The 21,973-nt window shown below is 38.0% G+C and overlaps 2 protein-coding genes across 6 annotated transcripts in view; both read right to left on the bottom strand.

Moving 5' to 3' along the window:
• On the bottom strand, positions 981-15,118 carry LOC109840375 (centromere-associated protein E). 4 transcript variants are annotated; one of them, XM_020409000.1, is made up of 10 exons: positions 14,860-15,118; positions 14,656-14,788; positions 13,721-13,888; positions 7,540-13,596; positions 5,407-6,301; positions 4,580-5,274; positions 3,993-4,131; positions 3,812-3,893; positions 3,614-3,721; positions 981-1,534 (listed from the first exon to the last, which is right to left on the bottom strand). In XM_020409000.1, the coding sequence occupies exons 2-9, from the start codon at positions 14,704-14,706 to the stop codon at positions 3,622-3,624; spliced, it is 8,187 nt and encodes a 2,728-aa protein (XP_020264589.1). In that variant the 5' UTR covers positions 14,707-14,788; positions 14,860-15,118; the 3' UTR covers positions 981-1,534; positions 3,614-3,621. The 4 variants fall into 4 exon arrangements, with proteins under 4 accessions (XP_020264589.1, XP_020264590.1, XP_020264588.1 ...); XM_020409001.1 differs by having other exon boundaries at positions 981-1,529; XM_020408999.1 differs by having other exon boundaries at positions 981-1,499.
• Positions 18,155-21,973, bottom strand: part of LOC109840374 (uncharacterized membrane protein At1g16860-like) — a 7,410-nt gene continuing 3,591 nt past the window's right edge. For both annotated transcript variants that reach the window (XM_020408998.1, XM_020408997.1), the window contains 3 exons: positions 21,080-21,235; positions 19,897-20,108; positions 18,155-18,425 (listed from right to left, as the gene is read on the bottom strand). In XM_020408998.1, the coding sequence (XP_020264587.1) occupies positions 18,233-18,425; positions 19,897-20,108; positions 21,080-21,235 (561 nt within the window). In that variant the 3' untranslated portion in view covers positions 18,155-18,232. The remainder of the gene's footprint in view (positions 18,426-19,896; positions 20,109-21,079; positions 21,236-21,973) is intronic.

Here is a 21,973-nt window from a genome sequence, read left to right as displayed (position 1 = left end):
GTTCTTGAATTGGAGGCTGAAGTCCATGCTGCACAAACAAGAAGAACCCGTGAGAGAGCGAGGACTGGTTCCCTCGTGGTTCCTCCGACGGTCAAGTTAATGAAACTTGAGTAGGGAAGGGGAAGGTCAGGAACCGATGTGGTTCTTGAGATCGCAAGGTGTCGTTACGGAGGGTCTGTATGAGCTCCCTATGTATATGAAGAACTGTGTGTGTTCTTTCTCTTTTTTAGAGAATTCTCCTCTTTTTTTAGAGAGAGAGCCAGCCCCTCCTAAGGTTAGGAGTCTACCTGTATATATCACCATGATGGGGATAAATGGGTCACTTGCAGCGAAGCATAGGGAGGCGGTGGCAAAGTGCGGGCTAAGAGCCGAGTCATCCATCGTTTTACAAGTGACTGGAGGGGAAGTCACTTCGGTACGGGAGTGGGTGTCTCCGCATTTTACGAGAAGTGATTGAGAACGTGACAGAAGGTACGTGGAAGGCTGACAAGTCATGAAGACCTTCAGGCTAGAATCAATATAAGGCTTGTCTGAGGTGGACTAGGGATGTTGATATGTGTTAAGGGGAAGAGACTTGAGGCGGAGATTATTCCTCAATCTAGTCGATAGGAAATGTTCATTAAGTCATCTCCGTGAGTCGCCGAGTAAATGGTCGAGTGCCCTTGGTAGGTCGTCTTCGACGACAGGGTCGGCTGATCCCGTCTTTCGTGTCGGCATGAAAGAAATGTTGACTTGATGAGTCGGCGGGGTCGAGGCATCTGTTAGATTTTGGCCACTAAGTTGATTGGGGTCTTGTTTGCCGAAATGCACTCATCAATGCTTTGTTTATACATTATATTTCTAACGCATGGGAACACCATGACACTTACCAGACAATTACCAGACAATCTCATTAGGAACTAAAATATTGCTTAAGAATGACCAACAGCGTTGCAGACATTTCTTAAAAGTTCAAAATAAATTTTGTATAGTCACACAAGTGTGAGAAGTTAAGACGGACCATGTTGAATAATGCAAGAGTTGCTGTCAGAAAACCAAGTACAACCGTCATTTTGTTTTACAGACAAAAAAAAAGAAAGAAAAAGCTACGCGTATGATTTTGTTCCAAAATTCACCCAATCATCTGTATTTCTTGTGTTGGAGAAAAACGAATATATTACAATTTCCGCAAACTGTAGGTTAAGAGTAATACAATAATAATGTACAAAGGTGTATAGGCAAACTCTCCACATGTTCTTTTTAGATTGGTCGGATGATAATTTTCTTCAGGATCTGTGTGCGCGCTCTTATTTGAATGTAACCCAAAGGAGCTGAGATTTACCTCAGATGGAGAAAAAAAATACCATGAGAAAGTATGTCAGCTCCTGGATGGTAAAAACAATAGGTAGATAACTCAATTGTATCTTAGGATTTCTTTTGAAGCAAGAATCACATTATATATACTGATAATCTTTGAGCTCCATTGCCAACCAACTTGGGGAAGCAAATAGCTGTAGTTCCTGCGTGTACAATTAATCCACCTAAGTAAAGGAAACTGGGAAACACCCAACATTAATCACATGTAGACTACCTCCTAGATTTTAAACTCATGCAACAAAAAACATCTAATATATATTTGGTAGATAACGAAGGAGTCGACCAGATCATGAGGAAGATAATAAGATTGCAATGCGAAAATGTATAAAAGACATATTACTGAAGAGCCAGAAAAAGAAAAACACGTTTCCATCAATATTGTTCCACAAGCTATAACCATATCAATGCCAGTTAATCTGCATGAAGTTAAATAAACGTAAGTTGCCCTTTAGGTTTCCATTAAAGGGTCAACCAGGCTAAATGGGGTCATACCATAACCCAAAGCAATCAATGAATGGTTTCGTCTGTCAACCTGATTAAGGCCGACAAAAGTCGAATAACTTCTATTTCGGATCAGGTACCTAGTTGGCTAAGATTTGTCAACCCTGATAAAATATATACTCCATTGACCATGATAACTCTATCAATATTAAATATAGTCTTGAAACTGCAGTCTTTCATCAATTTAATCCACGAAAAATAAGAATTATTTTATCTTGATAAAGTACCATAAGTTGGCTCTGCTGGTTTTTTAATTTTCGTTAACGGTAGTGCCAGATACATATTTCTAGAAAGTGGCATCACTATATAATTAATAATTTAAAAAAATTACAACTGCCTTCAACGAGTTCTCATATTTCTAACAAATTACATAATAGCATCATTAATAACACTATCAAATATCAACCATCATTTATTTTATTCAGCAACTTGCTCTTTATTAGCTTCATTACAAAAAATCTCTTTGCACAGTTGTTGTAGTCAGATATGTAGAATCAATATCTTCAGAAGAAAATAAACCAAATGATAGATCTTATGTTTTGTAGTCTCCACCATCTTCTTGGAGAGGTCGCTTATGAGATCTAATCCTATCAAATGTTCTGTAATTTTTATTTATTTATTTTTATTTTTATTTTTTTGGTGGGGGGGAGGGGGGGGGGGCTATTCAGCAACTTGCTCTTTATTAGCTTCATTACAAAAAATCTCTTTGCACAGTTGTTGTAGTCAGATATGTAGAATCAATATCTTCAGAAGAAAATAAACCAAATGATAGATCTTATGTTTTGTAGTCTCCACCATCTTCTTGGAGAGGTCGCTTATGAGATCTAATCCTATCAAATGTTCTGTAATTTTTATTTATTTATTTTTATTTTTATTTTTTTGGTGGGGGGGGGGGGGGGGGTGCGTTCTCAGCCTTTCAGATATAAGGGCCAATTTGGGTGTTTCCATGCCCCCTTACTGCTCAAAAACGCCTTGTGGTGTGAGGTTCTGATAGAATTTGAGCTCATCACTTATGCCTTTCAAATAAGCAAATCTTGCATCCCTATGCGAATCAACAATGTATTTGACAAGTCAATTCTCAAGTATTAACATCTCAAACACTTGAAAAGCCCATGAACATGGCGTAGCGATTTGCAGGGAGGGAAATCTAGCATGTGTGAGGGGGGAAATTATGATCGTGGGATCTGTTTAAGTCTGGTGTTTTTAGTCAATTTAGTTTGTCAACAATTAGTTTAGTGGGCTCACCTAATAATTATTATGGGTCACCTAATATTTTATGAGATTTAATTTGGGTTGGTCTCTTAGTGGGTATAGGGATGGGGTATTATATTTGGAGGAGCAAAATGGGGTCACTTGATCGCACTTTGCTCTAAATGGATCCACCAATGGTTGACGGTGAGATTTATGTTGTAGGCAGCTGTCAAACTTATATAAATAAAACATAAATGCAAATTTCAATTAAAATGGTGTATTTAGATAAATGTTTAGCCTGTGCAATACAAACAATATCATCTGTTCCACCAAAGAGTACAATCATAAACATATGATTTTAAAGTTTGAGCTGCGAGATATCAGAACTAAAATCAATTGAAAAGAAATATTCCAAGACAAAAATAGAATTAAATGCATTCGCTTCGCGTTAAGCATACGAAAATTTGCAAATTCTTCAAAGGATGATGGACAGGATTGTTTAAGATTATAATGCATTGTCCATTGATGAATGATGGAAAGAACAGTAAAGGCATTCATTACTTACTGGTGTTCTCAAATAATACTGGCAAGTAATGCATGCAATAGAATCCAATACAGAATAACACCAAGTCGCAAAGTAGGTTGCCTCATTAGCAGTCTTTCAGCTGATACCCTGATAAACACAACAAGACATAAGCAGTTAGAAACAGCAGGTTCATGAGATACATCTTTAGTAGTTGTAAAACTATGGAATTATGCCTACCATATCCCATCAACTCTATCTGATATAGGCCGAGTAGCTCTTGGGACAAGACAAGACATAGTAAGTGATTTGAATCCATGTGCTGCAGAAGAGAAAAAGAAATCCACATTTAATGGTAATTAAACTTAAATGAATATGAAATCTAATAATATCAACGAGAAGGTTATAACAATAAGCTTACACTTGTCATCATCCTCGTCATCTAAGAGATTGTCATCCTTCTCCGAATCTATAGCTATAGCAATTTGGTCATTGTTTACTTTTCGTCCACTGCGGATATGAGTCACAATTGGAGCAGAGGATGCTTTGTTTCTCTGTACCTACAATAACACCATATAGTAATGACAAAAGTCAGATCATACCAGCAAAAATTGTATTTACAACAATATTGAAAGTTTTTTTTCTTAGACTACATTAAAACTCATTACACAGTTACCAAAAAAACTAAACATAGCAGTAATATTCTTAAACCAAGACAACTAACTGTTGACAAATATCATGGTTCTTTCATGTTAGACATTACTCCTCATGGACTTGATATGATGCCATAACTTCAGTGCAAATGAGTACTACCAATATTTGTTTAAAGATTGCACTCACTTCTTGGAAAATCTAATTTACACCATTTTGCAAAGATCATTACCCTTACCAGCAGAGTTAACCAGACATTGTTTAATTAACTACTTGACCAAAGAAATTAAACACAAACAAACAAAATAAACCTTGAGAATATCAGGAGCTGGTTAGTACAAGTGTATGCCAGCTTACCATTTGTTCAGTCTCTACATGCACTGGGGAGTTCATGCTGGATGAATGAACGGAATCTCTCTGTCTTTGAGATGGCTCTCTCTGGATCTCATTATTGCATACGGTTTCAAGATCTCCAGTTTTAAGTAGCAGCTCTTCAACTCTACTTTTTTCCATTTGCAGCAAGACATCTTTCTTTTGAGCTGTTACCCTCAAATCTTCTAATTCATTCATAATGGACATTATTCTTTTATCTAGGATGTCAGTATATACATGAATTTGACTGCAGTTCTCATCATTGGCGTGTATATGTGATTCCCCAAAACGTGAAACCATCATTTCCATTTTATTTAGCATGTCGTTTATCTGAGACTGGTATTTCTTGTTAGTTTCTTGTGAGGCCAGATCATTGTTGGTGCATCTAGTTACTTCTTGACGCAGGAATGAGATCTCAGCATCCCTTTCTTTTAATTGCGATTCAAGGCTTTCTATCTCCAGCAGTAGATTCTCCGACAAATTGTGCAACTCATCAAACTTGTTCACTGTAGTTGAAAGCTTTGTTAAAGCCTTTTCCCTGGAGGCTTCAACGTTCTCCAATGCTAGAATCTTCTCTTGCACTATTTCCTCCAGTTCCATGTTCCTGTTTTCCAGTGCTTCCGTCTTTGACTCTTCTTCATCAAGTGCTTGCATGAGGCCACTCTTTAGCCCTTCAATTTCTGCATGACAAAATTTGTAGGTAACATTGGGATATACTAAATACGCCTCACTAGATTGTACAATGTTATTAGTTACACTATTACTCATTAGAAGTGAGGGATAATAATCAACATCTGCTCGAAATAACTTACCTTGGTTTTTGGCAGCTAGTATATCAGTTAAAGATTTCAATTTGCCTTGCAACTCTTGTGATGAAGCCTCACTATCTTTTAGCTCACTAATTCTTGATTCTAGTAACTTCTTATCATTCTCCGTCTCAGACACCTTCTTCTCAAGTAAAGAAACCTGTGTCCTCGCAGAATCAAGATCTGTCAAAGACCTCCTTGCAACAGTCTCTGCATCTCTAATCTGAGACGCTAGCTCTTCAGTAATCCTCAGCATTTCGACATCCTTTTCCTGAAGTTCTCTCTGCAAATCCAATATGGTAGCCTTCAATTTCCTATGGTTATATTCTTCCCTCTCATTAATACTGGTCGAGCTCTGAATGGCTGATAACAAAGAGTCAGCAATTGTTCCAATAGAGTGATCTGTGTAAACAATATGTCCACCAGCATCGTCTTGCTCATCAATGTAAGGTAGCAGTGTGACAGCCCCGGATGCTTCAGAACTGTGTCCTTCAGGAGTAAAGGTTCTACCAAGTGTTTGAGCTTTTCTATCCTGAATCTCTTCAATGGAACACCTACATGCTTGATAAAGGAGAGAGACATTTCTACGCGCTGAACTGATTTCATTCTCCTTCTCCTTGATTGCCAATTCAAGGCTTGTAACTTCTCTCTTGAGTGATTCTGAATACTCCTTCTGAGAGACTAACTTTCTTTTTACAGTCTCCAAGATTTCTGACAGAAAGGTTGCCTGTTCATGAATGGAATAGAGGTGTTGATGTATTTTGTCTTTCAGATCATCATATTCCCTTGTGCACTCATGCAAGCTAGAGCAAGCTAGAGCAAGACGCTCGGCTATCAAACTGTCACCAAAATGTGAATCGAACTTAAGTAGCCAGACGTCACCATCAGCATGAGCATTCTCCTAAAAAACACATCATCCAATTAGGTAATGGAAATGGAAGAAAAGAACCATAAGGTACAAGGAAATTAGTAGGTCTTCATAACAAGTGAAAATACGACTGAGGAAGGAGCCATCAAGAACCTACAGATTGCAACTTGCTGACCCACCCAATCCCCACCGCCGCACCACAACCACTTAAAATCCTCCGTTAAATTAAGGAACCAAATTTTTATTCAGCCTACATCCAGAGTTTGCTGCACCATTATTATTATTATTATTTACAGTGTATTTACATCGTGCATCAAACAAGATCTGTGAAAGGCTCTAATATCACATAATTATTTCTCTTGACTCTTGATAGACTGGATGCATGCTCGTTGCTGTCCCTCCCAGACAGGGAAAAAACACCCTGCATAACTTCTCCAGGTATTTCACTTTTCTCCAAAATTTTACTTTTTTCCAAACCCACCATTGAAAGAAATATGTTGATGACAGGAAACAGTCACGTGCAAATTTCAAGAAGGCAACCCAAAGGCCTAACTTGATTGATTGAGGCCGGCAACTGTGCCAAGGGGTTTCCATTGTTTCAATCTTCAACAAATGGAGGCCTCGAACAAAAAGATCACTCAGTCCACAAAGAACGAAATAAGATGACAGCCAGTGTTTGCAAACCATGCTAATATTCCACCACTGTACCTCATCTCCAAAGTTGTAATGAATGAGGGATATAATTTATAGGCTAATATATAAAATCTAGCTCTTGCATTTTTCTTTTACAACAACCAAAGGGTGCATGTGTGTTCCATCAATACACAATACCAGGATACATTAGACTTAAAACTAATGAATTTTTTTTTAATGATAATAACTATTTATTTATTTTAACTGTCTGTATAGTTTATTATGAAAGGTTACAATTTAATGAGGACAAGGTTACACGCGTGGCGTGCAAGCGTGCACACATAATCTGAAAGAAAGGCATAACACCGATGTCTAAAAGTTCAGTTCTACTACTCTTCAGTCTTTTGAGATTTACACTGACTGCAGACTACTTTTAATGTCGCTTCACGAATGAACCACAATGGAAAGTCATAGTGCAATTAATGTCAGTTTGGACAACCAGAATAGATACAAAAGATAATTTGAAGGCATAATTTAGTCAGGAAAGTTATATTTGACATAATATAACTAGGAGGGGATCCAAATAAAAGCTGATGTTAAAGCAGAATCACAGAACAATGCGGATACAATAACCTTACCTCAATTGTTGGATTGATATGAAGGTTGCTACATTCAAGAACAGGTAGATCTGTCACATTTTCATCATTTACTTGTTGCAAGATGGATTCCAAATAGGACTTCAAATGTGAGAAGGTATCCATATCCTTTCTGAGGACATCAGAAAAAAGATTAGAGAACACAATGCGGCCTTTCGTAAGTTTATCAATCCCAGACTTCAACTCCATCAAAGTATCCAATGCCTTCTTTCTTTCATCAGAATGAACCAACATAAATTGTTCAAGACGTGAAACAGCATCCATCTTAGCAGCCTCGGCATCAAGTTTCTGCTTATAACTTTCTGCAAGTGCAGCTTCAGCCTTTTCCAGATCCTCCTGGAGGATGTCGACTCTATCCTGTACTTCATTCAACTCAACTAATAAAAGTTCAGCTGCCTGTTTAGATTTCTTTGCTTCATTCTCAAAAGAAACTACTGCTAAATGCAGGTCACGACTGACTTTCCCAATTTCTTCCATCTTAAGGATAGGATCAGTAACGTTAATGTTTCTGCCAATGTCAATGGAAAGAACAGCTGACAGCAATTCATTCAATTTTTGGCTATGTTGTTCCAGATTCTGTTTACTTTCTGCCAACTGATTCACCAAGAAAGATTTTTCTGATTCTAAAGCTTCTATTTGCTTATTATGCTCAATTTTTAAGTGTTCCGCCATAGTATTCATCTCCTCAATGGTCTGTTTCAGGGCATCTCGCTGTTGCACCAGAGCCTTCCCTTTTCTAACAGCAACGTTTAGCTTCTCTCTTGCAGCTGCAGTTTTTTGCTCCTCCTGGCTTAGTTGTTCTTGCAAGGTATCCCTATGTTTACCCATTGCCTCAAATTCCAACATTACAGACTGATACTTCTCCAGTTGTTCTTGCAAAAAATCCCTATGTTTACCCACCGCCTCTAACTCCAACATTAAGGACTGATACTTTTTCATGTCATGGTCCCTCTCCTCTCGTAACAAATTCATCTGTCTCGTAGTTTCCTCTATTTCTGATTTCAAAGAATGGTACTTCTCCATGGTTTCATCTCGCTCCTCCTTCACCAAAATCAGACTCCTAGAGGCCTCATCAAGCTCCACCCTCAGACCTGATAACTCCTGATCTTTGTCATGCAGAACATCTCTTGATGACTGTTTATCAAGAGATGAATTGCTTTCCTCAAAATGAGCCTCCTTATTGGTAATTGGATGCTTGGAATTTTCTGACAGCATTATATAATTATGAACAAGCTTCCTCAATAATGCTTCCAGAGATGTTATTTCGCTTCCGTCGTAATCCATCCCAATCCTATCACCATCTGGCAATGTATTGAGAACCAAGTCATGCAGGTTCCTTATCTCATTTTTTAAATCTTGATGACCCTTAACCTCAACTTCTTTAACCAACTTTTGCTGCAAGATAGCTAGTTCTCTTTGTAAATTCTCTCTCTCAACTTCATCATGGACAGCCTTCTCAGACAGTGCAAGATACTGGAACCTCAACTTGTCCAGGCTTTCAGAAAAGAAATCTTTTTCAGATTTAACAGTTACAACCTCAGCACTGAGTTCAGATATCTTTTTGTGAGACTCCTCTAAGTCCACGATAAGCATGTCAGTAGAAACCTCGAGGTTCTCAATCTTCAGCTGCAAAGCATCTCTTTCCTGCTGGATTTCAGAAAGTGCTCTTCCCAAACTTTCGAGCCTATCCTCTGGATCCGATGTTCTCAACCGTGAAGGCATGTCAATCCTGTCCAGCATCTCTTCCCATTTCTGTACAACTCTATTCCTCTCCAGCAGGGATTGTTCCAACATATCATTGTGCTCGGCCAAGCCATAAAACTTGCTTTGAAGCTCTTCATATTTTCTTTTCAAATCATCTAACTCTTGAGTAGAATTTGGCTGAATCTCATCTTTCCAAGCCTCTGTAACCACATATCCTGCATCAGAATGTGAGCGCCCCTCAGAACTTTTCTGATCCCAATCAGTCATGGGAAAAGAAGAGTTACCAGCAACCAATCTGGAGAGCAACTCAATTTTTTCTACTATATCCTTTGAGTGGAAATGCTCTGGCAAATCCAAATCTTCCAAGACTTCCTCAATCCTCTGAAGAACGGAATCTTTAAGAAGAAAAGAATCCCTTAGTGCAGTTGCAGAGTTCCGAATATATGAGAGTTCAGATTCTAAAGCTTCAACACGGTCCACTTCTGAACAAGACTTAAGTTTTGCCTCCACTTCGTGAAGCAGTGTTTCTTTTGCCTGCAATTCTTGCACGCATCGTTCAAGCTCACTGGACTTCTCCATCAGAGATTGTTTAAGATTATCTCGCTGCAGAACCAGACCTTTGCCTTTCGCAACAGCTATGCTAAGTTTCTCCCTTACAGAGGAAAGCCTCTGCTCAGAAAGTTCAAGTTCAGATACTTTTGAGTTCAACTCAGAATGAGATACTTCCATAGCCTCTTCCATTTTACTCAAGCCCTCTTTGAGGAATTTAATTTCAGCTTCTTGTTGAAGGTTTGAGGCACTTAACAGCTGCACTTTATCTTTTAATTCACTCACCTTAGGTACCAACTCTTGCTTAAGTAAGATATTCAAGGGCAAGGACCAGTTTTCAGCTGAAACTTCAGTAGCAATATTACCTTCCTGTAAGCAAATCTTTGAAGAATTCAACTGCTCAATAATCTCCTCATGCTTTTGAAGATGGCTAGCAATTAATGCCTCAAGTCGTGATAACATAGACATGCAGAAGTCAGTCTCCATGTTCTCAGAGGTCATAGACATAGAGACAGCATCTAATTCCTTACCTGATTCATGCTCTCCCAGTCTCTCGGACAATAAACAAACCTTGTTGCTCAATTCTTCGAAAGTTTTGCCTCTATTCATCAAAATCGATTCAAGCCCATCTTTGCCACGACATTCATTTTCCAACTCCTTGGACAAAGCATCACATCTCATGTTCAGCTCTTCGATATCATGGTTTCTGTTTAATAATCCTACCTCTAACTCAGTATTTTTAGATAAAAGGTGGCGGTATTCATCATTCAGCTTCTGCAAATGTCCAATAAGCAAATCAAAGTTTCCACCCAGATTCTCTAGGGATTCATCAGCAGTCACATCTATCAGAGTATCTTCCACACTCTGATATGAATCACAAACAACATTGCTAATTCCACCGTGTGTTTTTTTCAGTATCTCAACAGCCAAAATATACCTTCCTTGCATGTCTGAAAATGATCTACTCAAGTCCTCAAACGAAGTTTCAAGGGTGCTGTAATTAACAGAAGCGGTTTCAAGCTTCTCACGCAGACGTGTAATTGCCAGTAAAGCAGCATCAACAGAAGCCACAACATGGGAGCCAACATCCAATCCATCACCTACATACAGTCCCGTGGAAGCATTAAGCTTTCCAGTTGCATTAATAATAACACCCCTGATAGAATCCTCTTCTTGCTTATAAATGAATGACCTGTCATTCACTTCCTTCTGCAACATTTCTACTTGACTTAGTAGCCTCGCTGTCTCTTCATTTGCACCTTGTTGTATTTCATCTATATGATTCTCAAGTTCAGCTATTTTTGATTTATAGGCAGACACATTCTCAACGAGCCCATCAATCCTTTCTTGAAAGAAGCTATTCTGTTGATTTTCAGGTTCAGATTCCATACTCGACTTGCTAAAATGCTCTCTGCTATTTTGTTCCTTTGCTAAAGGAAGTTCAGCCTTTTCTAACTCCAAGTCCATCTTCTTTAGAATATCTCCGAGACTGGATGTTTGTTCCTTCGTTATTGCATATGAATCTTCAGGGTGTTCTACCTCAATTGGAGACGGCATCTCATCTGAAACACTCTCCACATTATGAGCTTTTGACTCAAAGGCTTGAATAATTTTTGATATTCCAGGTGCTGCTGCTTTTCCACCTGACCTACTCAAAGACACAGCATAAGAGTGCATATTATCAACTGAATTCTCAAGGTTATGCAATATGATATTGGCCTCTTGCAATTGCTGCTTCAAAATTCCAAATAAAATGGAGTTGTCATGATCTTTTTCTGGATCCTTCTGAAGCAACACCATTCCTGTATTCCCAGATTCTTTGGCTTTAAAAGGTAATTCCAGGCGCGTTCCATTGAGCTCCCTGATCTTCGCTTTGTGCACATCTAAACTACTAGCAAGATACAAGTTCTCCTCAATAAGTTGCTCAATGCATGGCCCTGCATCTCTGAGGCTGCTCTGAAGTTGTACCAGCTCATTAAGGGCAATAATTAACTGGTCCTTCTTTTCCAATACCTCTGAAGCGAGCTTCTTGTTCTCACTAGAAAAGAAATTGTTCTCATCCATGAGCTTCTTCCTTGCATCTCTTTCAGAAATTATGTTTTGTGTCAAGTCCAATTTTTCTTTCTGCAAGGTATCTAATGAGGCTCTGCAACCAGCTAATTCTGCCAAAGCTTGAGATAACCCTTTTTGAGACTGCTTCAGGTTATTCTGCAACTCGTTGGCCCTGATCTGAAGTTCCTCCATTTCCCCTTCTATGAAAAGAAATTGATTCCCAAGTTCGTCCTTCGCAATAGTCATGGCCTGGAGTTCAGACCTGCACTTGTCAAGTTCCTCATTTATCATTCCCCTGCTATTTTGAGTTTCCTTCACCAAATCCCTGAGTTTTAACATTTCATCAAAAGAGTGTTGCTCTTTTTCTGCACTTAATACAATCTGTTCTTCTAGCTGCAACCGGAAGACATCCTTCTCAAGAGTTGTTATGTAAAGAAGTTGTCTAATATCCTCAACTTCCTCATTAGAGCTCAGCGCATGAGAATCTTCTTTGTTAATCTCCTCAGTCATCTCCCAAAATGATACAACCACTCGTGGAGAAAGCTTCTCCAAAGACTCTACAGTGGCATTCTTCCCAGGAGAAGATTGAGCCACTCTCTCCTCCATATTTCTTTTTTCCTCTCCTGTGTCTGTAATAATGGCAACATCTTCGCTCTTGGAGTGTGGAATATCTTTGGTAGAGGAAGCTGAATTTTCCAGATTTTCTTCAGTATAGGAAGTCCCTTCAGGCTCATCCGAAAGACTAACCCTTGCCTTATGAAACAGTGCTTCGCTATGAATAGAAGACCCATCCACCTCTTCAGTTCTTCCAGTGTGTTGTCCAAATTCTTCATCGTTTCTTCGATCCCCTTCCTCATTACATATAGAAGCACCATCTCCCTCTTCCATGAGCAGAGTACCTTGAGAAGCAGATAATATGGTATCTAAAGTTTCTTCAACAGAAATACTGTCTTCTGGCCTGTAAGAAGAACTCATATTTCCCTCCATAAGTAATATATCAGGCAGAGGAGGCCCATTAGACTCTAGATTCCACTCAGATAGAAGCATGGCTTTTTCATCATTTCTTCTATCCCCTTCCTCATCAGCAGGAGCTGCATTATCTTCTGCTGCAGCAGAGAGAAAATCCTGTGATAAAGGGAGAACGGCAGAACTTTCCTCAGCTTTATCAGAAACAGATGCATCTTCCACCTGAAGTTCTTCAGCCAATATAGAAGACCTGGCTTCCTCCTGAGTTGCTCCAAGCCCCAATATGTGATGGATGGCAGTTTCTTCATTATTACTTTGTTCCCCTTCAGCATCAACTACAATAATACCTCCTTCACTGTTAGTGAATAGCATATTTTGTTCTAAAGATTGTGCATCTGAATTTTCTTGGATAGGAGTCCTCTCCTCGGGCTTATCAGATACAATAGAACCAACCTCTTCAAGTCTTCCAGCCAGAAATGAAGATTGAGTAGCTTCTTGATCAGGTGTTATACTTTCCTCAATCATTCCAACTCTAATCACATGCTCCTCTGGTGAAGTTTGGTTCCTGTCTCTTCCATTCTCAGAATTGTCAAAAACAAGACTTTCTGCACCTTCTTCAGTGACTTCAGATGAAGTAGAAGCAGCAGCACCATCTTCATTGGTCCTCTCCGAATCTGGAGCCATAACATGAATGCTTCCATCAGCTTCATCCTCTCTATTCTCCAATATCTCACCGTTGAATTCTTGAGATCCAGAATGGTTAGCTTCCTGCATTGCCCCTACCCAGCATCAAATGAGAATTAAATTATACATCAAAACCCACAACATTCTTCCCCCAATCTACCCCTCTAAAGTCACAACTTATAGAATCACAAAGAAAAAGTTCCCTTACCTGGCGATCTAAAGAAATAGTAGGATGCTCTTCTTGGTCCCTTCCGTGTTTAGCAGAGGGAACAGATGGAGAATCTGGTAGTTTTGATAGCTCCTCAGGATCACCACCATTCTCAGGCTTGCTGGCCTTGCCCGAAGATTTCCCCTTCTTCTTTCTAAACTGTTGGAGCTGAGAAGTGTGAAGCAGAACAATTGTAACTAAATTATTAATCCTGCAATTTATAGCAATAGTCTTTCTTGACAAGCTAGCCATGGGAAACAAACTTCAAAAGCTCTTTTTTTTTGTCCGTGTGGGATTTTAAAAAGAAATGTCTCAATTAGGAATAGTTCTTTTACACTTTATATCGTGGCAATCTGTCCATATGCCCATCTAATAATTGCTTTTGGTCCAAAGATGAAATTCTTATTGATAGTGGCATTTAAATTTTCTTTTTTTCCCCTTAACATAATGTGTTCTAACATATTTACTTACATTTGATGTGTGTCTGTCTGTCCATTCAAATTAAAACATATAGCACTAAAAACTAAAATTATATGTAGGAACTAAATCTGACTAAAATTGCACCACCCAAAAAAAAATTTAGTAGTGGCATATCTCCCTAACGAAAGAATGTATAAAGTTCAAAATTTTAAGAAATTAGGAATCTTGCAACAGCCCAGGTGGTACATCCATCAAAATCACCAAACTAATTGAAACAAAAAAGAAATCCCAATTTCAGACAACAAGTAGGCTTATACAGAGAATAGAGGGGGGGAATTCTAAATTCTGGAAATTTTCAAATATTGAATGTTCAAATAACCCAAAAAAAATACTGCCCAAACATCCAAGAGGTGTTCAGATGCACTGTCCCCTAAAAATCACAGGACAACGAGAGAGAGAAAAATCCCAGAAAAATGCATAAACTAAGATTCAATGAGATAGGAGGGATCAAGGACCTTCTTTCGGCCAGCAGCGAGCATATCGGTTCTGCTCTTGTTCTTATCCATCGACTTCGCCCGATCCGGCCGCCGATCAATAAACCGAATGAAGATATCAGCGGAGCTCCGGCAGCATCACCGACGACCCAACCTGAACGAATCAATCGTCAGTCCCAATTCGAACGAAAACCCTAAGTTCAGATCAGAAATGCTAACATCAACCTCGCCTCGATCGGAGAAATTAGGGTTTTCTCTCTGCGCTTTGTTGCTATCTTTGGTTGCTTTGCGGTGGCGGTGATCGTGCACTCTTCGGTTACTTAAATTGGAGCGTTTTTTTTTTTTTTCACCAGATCCGATCGAGGAGAAGAGAGCGATTTTGTTTCGTGCTGGTAAAAATTAAGAAAAAAATAAAATGAAATAAATGTTGGCTCGTTTCTCTCGCTCTCTTTCTCTCTAGTAAATGGAATGAAGGACGACGGTAATGTCTCGGCTCGAAATCCATCGGGCGGGCCTTTATGTGGGCCAATTTGTTAATTTACTTTGCAGTTGTTAACTTTCTAGGGTCTTGGAAATAAAAAAATTTTAAAAAAAATGCTGCCTTCGCTATTCTTATAGTTGAAAAAAAATCTTACGTCTAAATACCCATATTGGTATTTTATTTCAACCTCATTTGCCAAGAAGGTATTTTAATTAAAAAATCGGCGTTAAGGCATTTTAATTGAATAAAATTACCAATTAGGTCTTTTTCCTCGTCGGCGACCACTTTTCCGGCGAGAACTCGTCACGTGCGTTGCACGCGGTGGCTTATGTGTTTAAGCTGCTGATGTGGCACTGTTTTCTGACCAACGCGGATCTTAGCTGGGACTCGGGGTGAACTCGGCGATGGCGGAGAGTTCTTTGAGCGGAGCTTGGAGCGGCAGCGTAGCGTCTGTGGTCTTCGACGGGGAAGAGAGGACGGCGTGGCGAGGTGGAGGGGCTGGCCTGAGATGGTCGTGGGGCTGGTCTGCAAGCATGGAAGGGGGATGGGGTGGAGGCGGTGATGGCGGGTGTGGGGCTCGTCGGGGTTGACGACGAGGGAGAGAGGCGCTGGCTGTTGGAGACGAGAAGGAAGGCAACGACGGTTGGATCTGGAGCTTGGTGACGGAGCTTGGGTGGCTGGGGCAGATGGGGTCGTCGGAAAAGCGGTCGCCGACGAGGAAAAAGACCTAATTGGTAATTTTATTCAATTAAAATACCTTAACGCCGATTTTTTTAATTAAAATACATTCTTGGCAAATGGGGTTGAAATAAAATACCAATATGGGTATTTAGCCAAAATCTTACCATGATGATTTAAAATGAAGCGGTCCATATGCAGGAAAAGTATTTACTGGGTGAAAATTAAAGTATATTTTTTCCTTAACAATGTTTGTGACTAAAATTTCTACTGCTCCGGTGCACGTGACGTGTGTAATACAAAAATATGAGGACATTTCGGTTTGATTTTTGCGAAGATGAGAGAATTCACGCTGATTCTTCTAAGCTTAAGTATTGCCTTTCTTTGTTTTTTTCTTTTTTCCCTTCTTAAATTTTTTTTTGGCAAGTGTAAGGGTGTTTATTTTGTTTTTCAAAAGCGCCAAGTGATTTTACGAATAGATGAAAAATTAACACAACCTACAATTTATTAAATATATAGTATAAATTTGTTTTCTTTGTGAAGACTTGCTAATTTCCCAACTAACTGGCAGAGAATCAGATGTTCATGCACTAGGATAGAAGAATAATAACATACCAAGTGGTCCAACAAAGAAGACACTTGACCTTCATTCGTCACTAATTTAATTAAAAAAAGACCATGAATTCCAAATGATTGGCTTCTGTCAACTTCCTCACATCTCCTTGTTTTGTCCGTCTATTGGTAAAAGATTTTTTAAAAAAAGGAAGAAGAAGAAAAAGTTAGCGTTCGGCATAACATGGAAAAATTGGTGAGATGTGTATTCACACAAAAATACAAAATCATAATACACAAGCCAAACAAAAGCAAAACCATCTGAAATTTGTGCATCTCTTCTATCAGCAGATTTTCGATACACTAAATCAACTTTGGAAAGTAAAAAAGAAACATTAGAGAGTTGTCAAGTCTTTGTCACACTTTAAGTAGTTGTTGCAAGAGTAAACAGCAAGCTATGATTCATAAATGAGGAGAGCACAATCATAATTAAGAGAATCCCTTTCAAACTACTTGGTTTGAACTCATCCATCATGACAGAAGTCAGAAGGGAAGTTTGTTTGTGCATATGCAAGTACTATAACAGTAAGTACATAAAACATAGAGAGAGAATGAATGTAGTTACATCAAATTTTCAAATTCAACCTATTTACAAATTTAATTGCAAAACTCAACATGTTTCTAACTTAATTTTCAAATTCGACCCAGTTTCAACCAGTTGGCTAAAACTGGGTCAAATTTTAAAAAAAAAATATACGAAACTTCACGGGACTTCCAAGTCCCGTGAAGTTTAGACCCCCGCTAATCATGATTAAAGAGGGCTTAAACTTCACGGGACTTGAAGTCCGTGAAGTTTTGTAACTTTTTTTTTCAAAATCGACCCAGTTAACTGGCTGAAACTAGGTCGATTTTGATAAATAAGTTGCAAAAAGGTCGTTTTTTATAATTATGTTTCTAAATAGATTGGTTTTGAAAATTTGTCCTTACATCTATATTCATCTCAGTGCCTTGTTTCTTCTTGCTTATGCCCCTTTTTTATGGTGATCTAAATAAATTGATTTTGCACCATTTGTTTCAAGTCATCAGAATATCAGAGTGGCGTCCCATTAGTGTAATATTTATTAGCCTGTGGTCATCAGAATATCAGAGTAGCATTACCATCCTTCTGACGGTAATCTCACCTTTTTTTTTTTTTTGGAACATTGTTTCTAGACATTAGACTAACTTATATAAACCTATATATTCTCAAACTATTCCAGGACATAATTTGGTTAATTCTCACTGCTAATTATTTTTTGACAGAATTTAAAAAAAAAAACAATGGTTTTGCCCATTGGTATATTTGCAAATCTCTAGCTAAGTTATATCCTAAATGGTGTATTTATGAAGGATTGTATCAAGTAACCATAAATATGCATATAGGAGCATGCTTCCATACTTGAGAATCGCGATATGATGAATATAGAATCGTACATCGGCATCCTACAAGATAGATACTTCCATCCTTTCACTTTGTTTACACCTAAAAGATACATTGTATATGACATAATTCATATGCCTTGAGGTTAAAACAGAGTCTAAAAACTGTACCATGGTTTTAATGCTTAAAATCCACAAGAAGATGCCATGAACCAGAGACTTGCAAGCAAAGAGAGAAATCCCTCAAGCAGAAATTTACTTTAAAAAATACGAAATAGAAGAGTTTTTCAGTTGAAGGCAGTATTCAACATTTCAAGAATCCCCCGTCACCTTATGGATAGACGCATCACTGCTAAAAAAAATTACAATAGCTTTCTAAGACAGCAGAGCAAATACAAAATAAACACTTGCCAACTCAAATCCGTTGTACAAAAAGCCTTCAACTCCATTTACCAATCAAACCCTAAATTATACAGGTACAACATCGATCTTTGAAGAGTCTTCGCAACTAAGGACAATGCCCTCGAGGCTCACTGGGAGTATGCATTTGGACCACTGACAGCCCACAGATAAAGGCTCAGAGGGGGGAACAATCATTAGAACGTTGTCATTTCTTTGGACAACGCCCATTACACTCACGGTGCTTCCTTCTTTGATGTACCTGAAGGAAGGAAGATATCGATGACTAAGTGTGGTCAATAAATGCTAATAGTTTACAGTGAAATTACATAAGAGTACATAATTATTGCCTAGTTTGTCTTCTTGCAAGAAGACATAGTATATAATCTATCATGGATAGTCTTCTTGCAAGAAGACATAGTATATAATCTATCATCTATCCATGATCTTCTATTATCTATTATCTATTATTAAGAAAAGTCATCCTTTTCGTCCCAACTTTTTGGTCTACCCCTGTGTAAGTCACGAATTCAAATAATTCCATAAAATGTGCTCAGAATTTACACATATAGTCTAAGAATCATGAAAAGGGTACTAAAAATAAAATACCCTTTTTAACTTCATTCATCGCATGTTCTTCCTAACTACACCTATTAACCCCCACCAACTCTCTTTAATACCCACTTACTCATCCATCCCTCCAACTTCTCATCATTTTTAACCTCAAAGTTGAATTGTGTATGCGTGCATAGCATGCGCAAGAAATACTGGTACTAATTTTTAAGAAAATCCCTATTTTGGTTCGTGTGAGCTTCATTTTTGGAATTCCGAAAATCCCCTCATATATGTATTAAATAAAAAGTTTCTAACATTTGAAGAAATCAAGGAAACGTCCTGACACCTAGAAAAAGCAACGAAAATGCCCTCAAAGTTGGGAGGGAAAAAACTAATAAACTGTTTGTTCCCTTGACAGTTTGACCACAACACTCCCCTAGTTTCCGAGTCAGATAAAGGCAAGCCCCTTTATTCTCCGATATTTGATTAAATCCTCGCTAGAGCTGTTGCAACTCAAGAATAATTGCTTCAAAGGTGATGCCTTCTTGATAAGGAAAGGATTTATATGTAATGAGACCAAAGAGAGAAATAAGGACCAAATTCAAATGAAACAGATATTACCATTTTCATAAAGAATATGACTTTTCCAGATCAGATAACTTACATCACAGATATATACATGTAGTAAAAGAGCCACACAGTTTAAAAAAACTGAGAATACAGTTCTATTTATTATTCTTTTTTATGATCCCTCCATGCATGGTTTGAGTAGTGTTGTTTGATTGGGGTTCATAAAGTATATGAAAGTAACTTGGAACACTAGTTTTAACCTAAAAGGTATAGAGAATATTTTCCATTAAAGCAAAAGTCACACTTCCATTTTAATTCAGAAAAAAAAGGAACTCTGAAATTCTGCTTCCTATCAGAGTGGAGAAGTGTAGTTTGCTTGCCTAATTTTCTTCAAGTCACTGGTATTTGTTGAAGACCCAAACAACCCATAACAAAAGAATATTGTTTCATTGAAATGCCTTATTATTTCCTAGTGAACAACAAAGAACAGTGATCAAAACAGTAATGTTAATATATCCAATTACAACATTCTTTTAACACACAATAAAAAAGGGAATTAAGAATCTAACTGAAAAGAAACTTTGCAACAAATGATAGCTTGAGCTTACCCCTCTTTTAGACGCATGACCCGATCATCACTTGAAAGGTTCCTCTCCCCCAACCACCTGATAAAGTGGGGAGATAAATCCTTATTGCTGGGGTTGATATCAATAACAGTGGACTCATCAACATATGGGGCTACTCTTGCACCATAACCGGTCTTTACCAACGCTCGTAAGCCAGACTGGAAGTCTGATATGTAAAAATCCACAACATGCCTCTGCAGAAATGTAATGAAAGTTCAAATAAATGCCAATAAGCTAAAAGAAAAGGGCTAGGTGCTTTTTTCCCCAATAAAGGATAATCATTTTATTGATTCCATATAATACAAAGGGATTGGAGATCAAATTCACATTCCATTTTGTTCAATGAATTTACAAGTTCATGAATATTTATATTATCCACAAAGATGATTTGCAGATATGGAATAGATTTTATTCCTAAGAGGGATGGTGTATAATAGATCACTTTAAAAAATTGAGAGAAAGGTCCTCACTATCCACTATTTTATTTTCCTTTATGTTATGAACCAAATGTAACACTTCTCTAAATTAAGCTATCTAATAATGAATTAGTTAATTACATGAGTGCATAATTATCTATTACGAAGAGAAGGTACATACAGTCATGGAATACCAAGTTAAACTGGGCTATTATAGGTTTTAGTAAGTCACTAATAGCTATTTCCAATTATGGAACTACAGAAGTGCTGACATTCTTTATCATGTAAAAGCCTAAAATAAGGCTGAAGTTTAATGAAATGGAAGAGAAGTAGAATAGTTTTGTAGAGATGGGTGATCCTCTGTACCCGTTTCGTCATGCCCTTTCTTCTTCCTTCTAGTGCTTTGCACTGCTAGTGTATGTGGGACAACAAAAATACCCTCAAATATTCCCCATATCCACAATAAAGTATCATGATCCTATTTCTATTATCTTGTATTACCCGAGAAGTGTTGAGAGAATGGAAACTTGATTTAACAAGTGTTTGGTTTCAGTTTATGTAATCCACTTGCTCTCTGCTGCCATTAGATACCAAAGGCTTATGTTGGGTTTGACTACCACTCATCTAGACTTCATCACGGAATCATTTTAAGAACATGTCATATGCAAATTGAAGAAATCTATGGCTTTCGCAATTCGCATTAATAATTAAGAAAGGAGAAAGATGGATATCAGTAAGCTATTACTAACCTCCACTGCTCTGAGCCCCCATGTAAATCGGCGATGTTGAGAATTGGCAGCCTTTGAGTCCCATCCCCTATATTCATATAAACTCATAGAAGTGTATACACATCTTGGAACCTTCTGATATGATGATTCAAGAGGAACATTTCCACAGGTAACCACCTGCAAGAAATTTATTATATCATGGAAGTCCAGAGAACAGATGGTAATTGGTAAGTGAGACTACTTAGAAGTATGATCATCAACAGAGAGCAAGCAATTGTTACTGAGTAAAGATTGGCAATTGGTTCATCACTTTGAACTGAAAACCAAAACCTATGCAAGCACACAGGAAAAAAGAGATTACAATTTCAGAAGAAGGTAAGAAGCTTTTGGGTTAAAGAGGGATTAAGGATTTTTCTGTACAGATAAAAACGAGGGTAGTGATAACCGTTATTAAGACACTGTATAGGCAATCTAAAGAAGGCCAGCAATTTTTATGTTTATACTGTGTATAATGGATTTCTCTATTGACTCTAATAGTGCATTACAGGTTTCCGTAAACTTGCTTTTATGTGTTTGCCAGTTTATGTTGTGGGTCATGAGACAAGATTCAAGAAGATGCTTCTGGCCAATGTAGCACAAATGTGAATTATGAAATTCAATCGAATTATCAAGAGAAGAGAAAGCAGAAATTTCATATGAAACTTCAAGAGTATATAGTTAATCAAATTTGCTCTCCCCATGTCCTGCATGTTATAATCCAATTATATTGTCACGATGAAGTTCATCTAAAATAATTGTGTCCCCAAGGATCATAGTTACATAGCACTTCTCAAAAAATGAAGGATAAATTACAAACAAATATCCTCTGTTTACGTCCAATTTTGAGGTAATCACTATCAACTGTTAAAGTTCAAC

Source organism: Asparagus officinalis, chromosome 5, assembly GCF_001876935.1.
Source record: "Asparagus officinalis chromosome 5, Aspof.V1, whole genome shotgun sequence".
In the NCBI taxonomy this organism is placed as follows: domain Eukaryota; kingdom Viridiplantae; phylum Streptophyta; class Magnoliopsida; order Asparagales; family Asparagaceae; genus Asparagus; species Asparagus officinalis.
The sequence above is the reverse complement of the archived record's forward strand: the minus strand, read 5'-3'. Positions and strand labels throughout refer to the sequence as shown.

What these genes read in the sequence shown, in the direction of transcription:
- LOC109840375 (XM_020409000.1), bottom strand. Translation starts at nt 14,706, where the DNA reads ATGGATAAGAACAAGAGCAGAACCGATATGCTCGCTGCTGGCCGAAAG. An exon ending in ATATCAATCCAACAATTGAG is followed by an intron (nt 6,302 to 7,539) that starts GTAAGGTTATTG and finishes TGTGTTTTTTAG; the next exon opens with GAGAATGCTCATGCTGATGG. An exon ending in TGACGAGGATGATGACAAGT is followed by an intron (nt 3,894 to 3,992) that starts GTAAGCTTATTG and finishes TCTCTTCTGCAG; the next exon opens with CACATGGATTCAAATCACTT.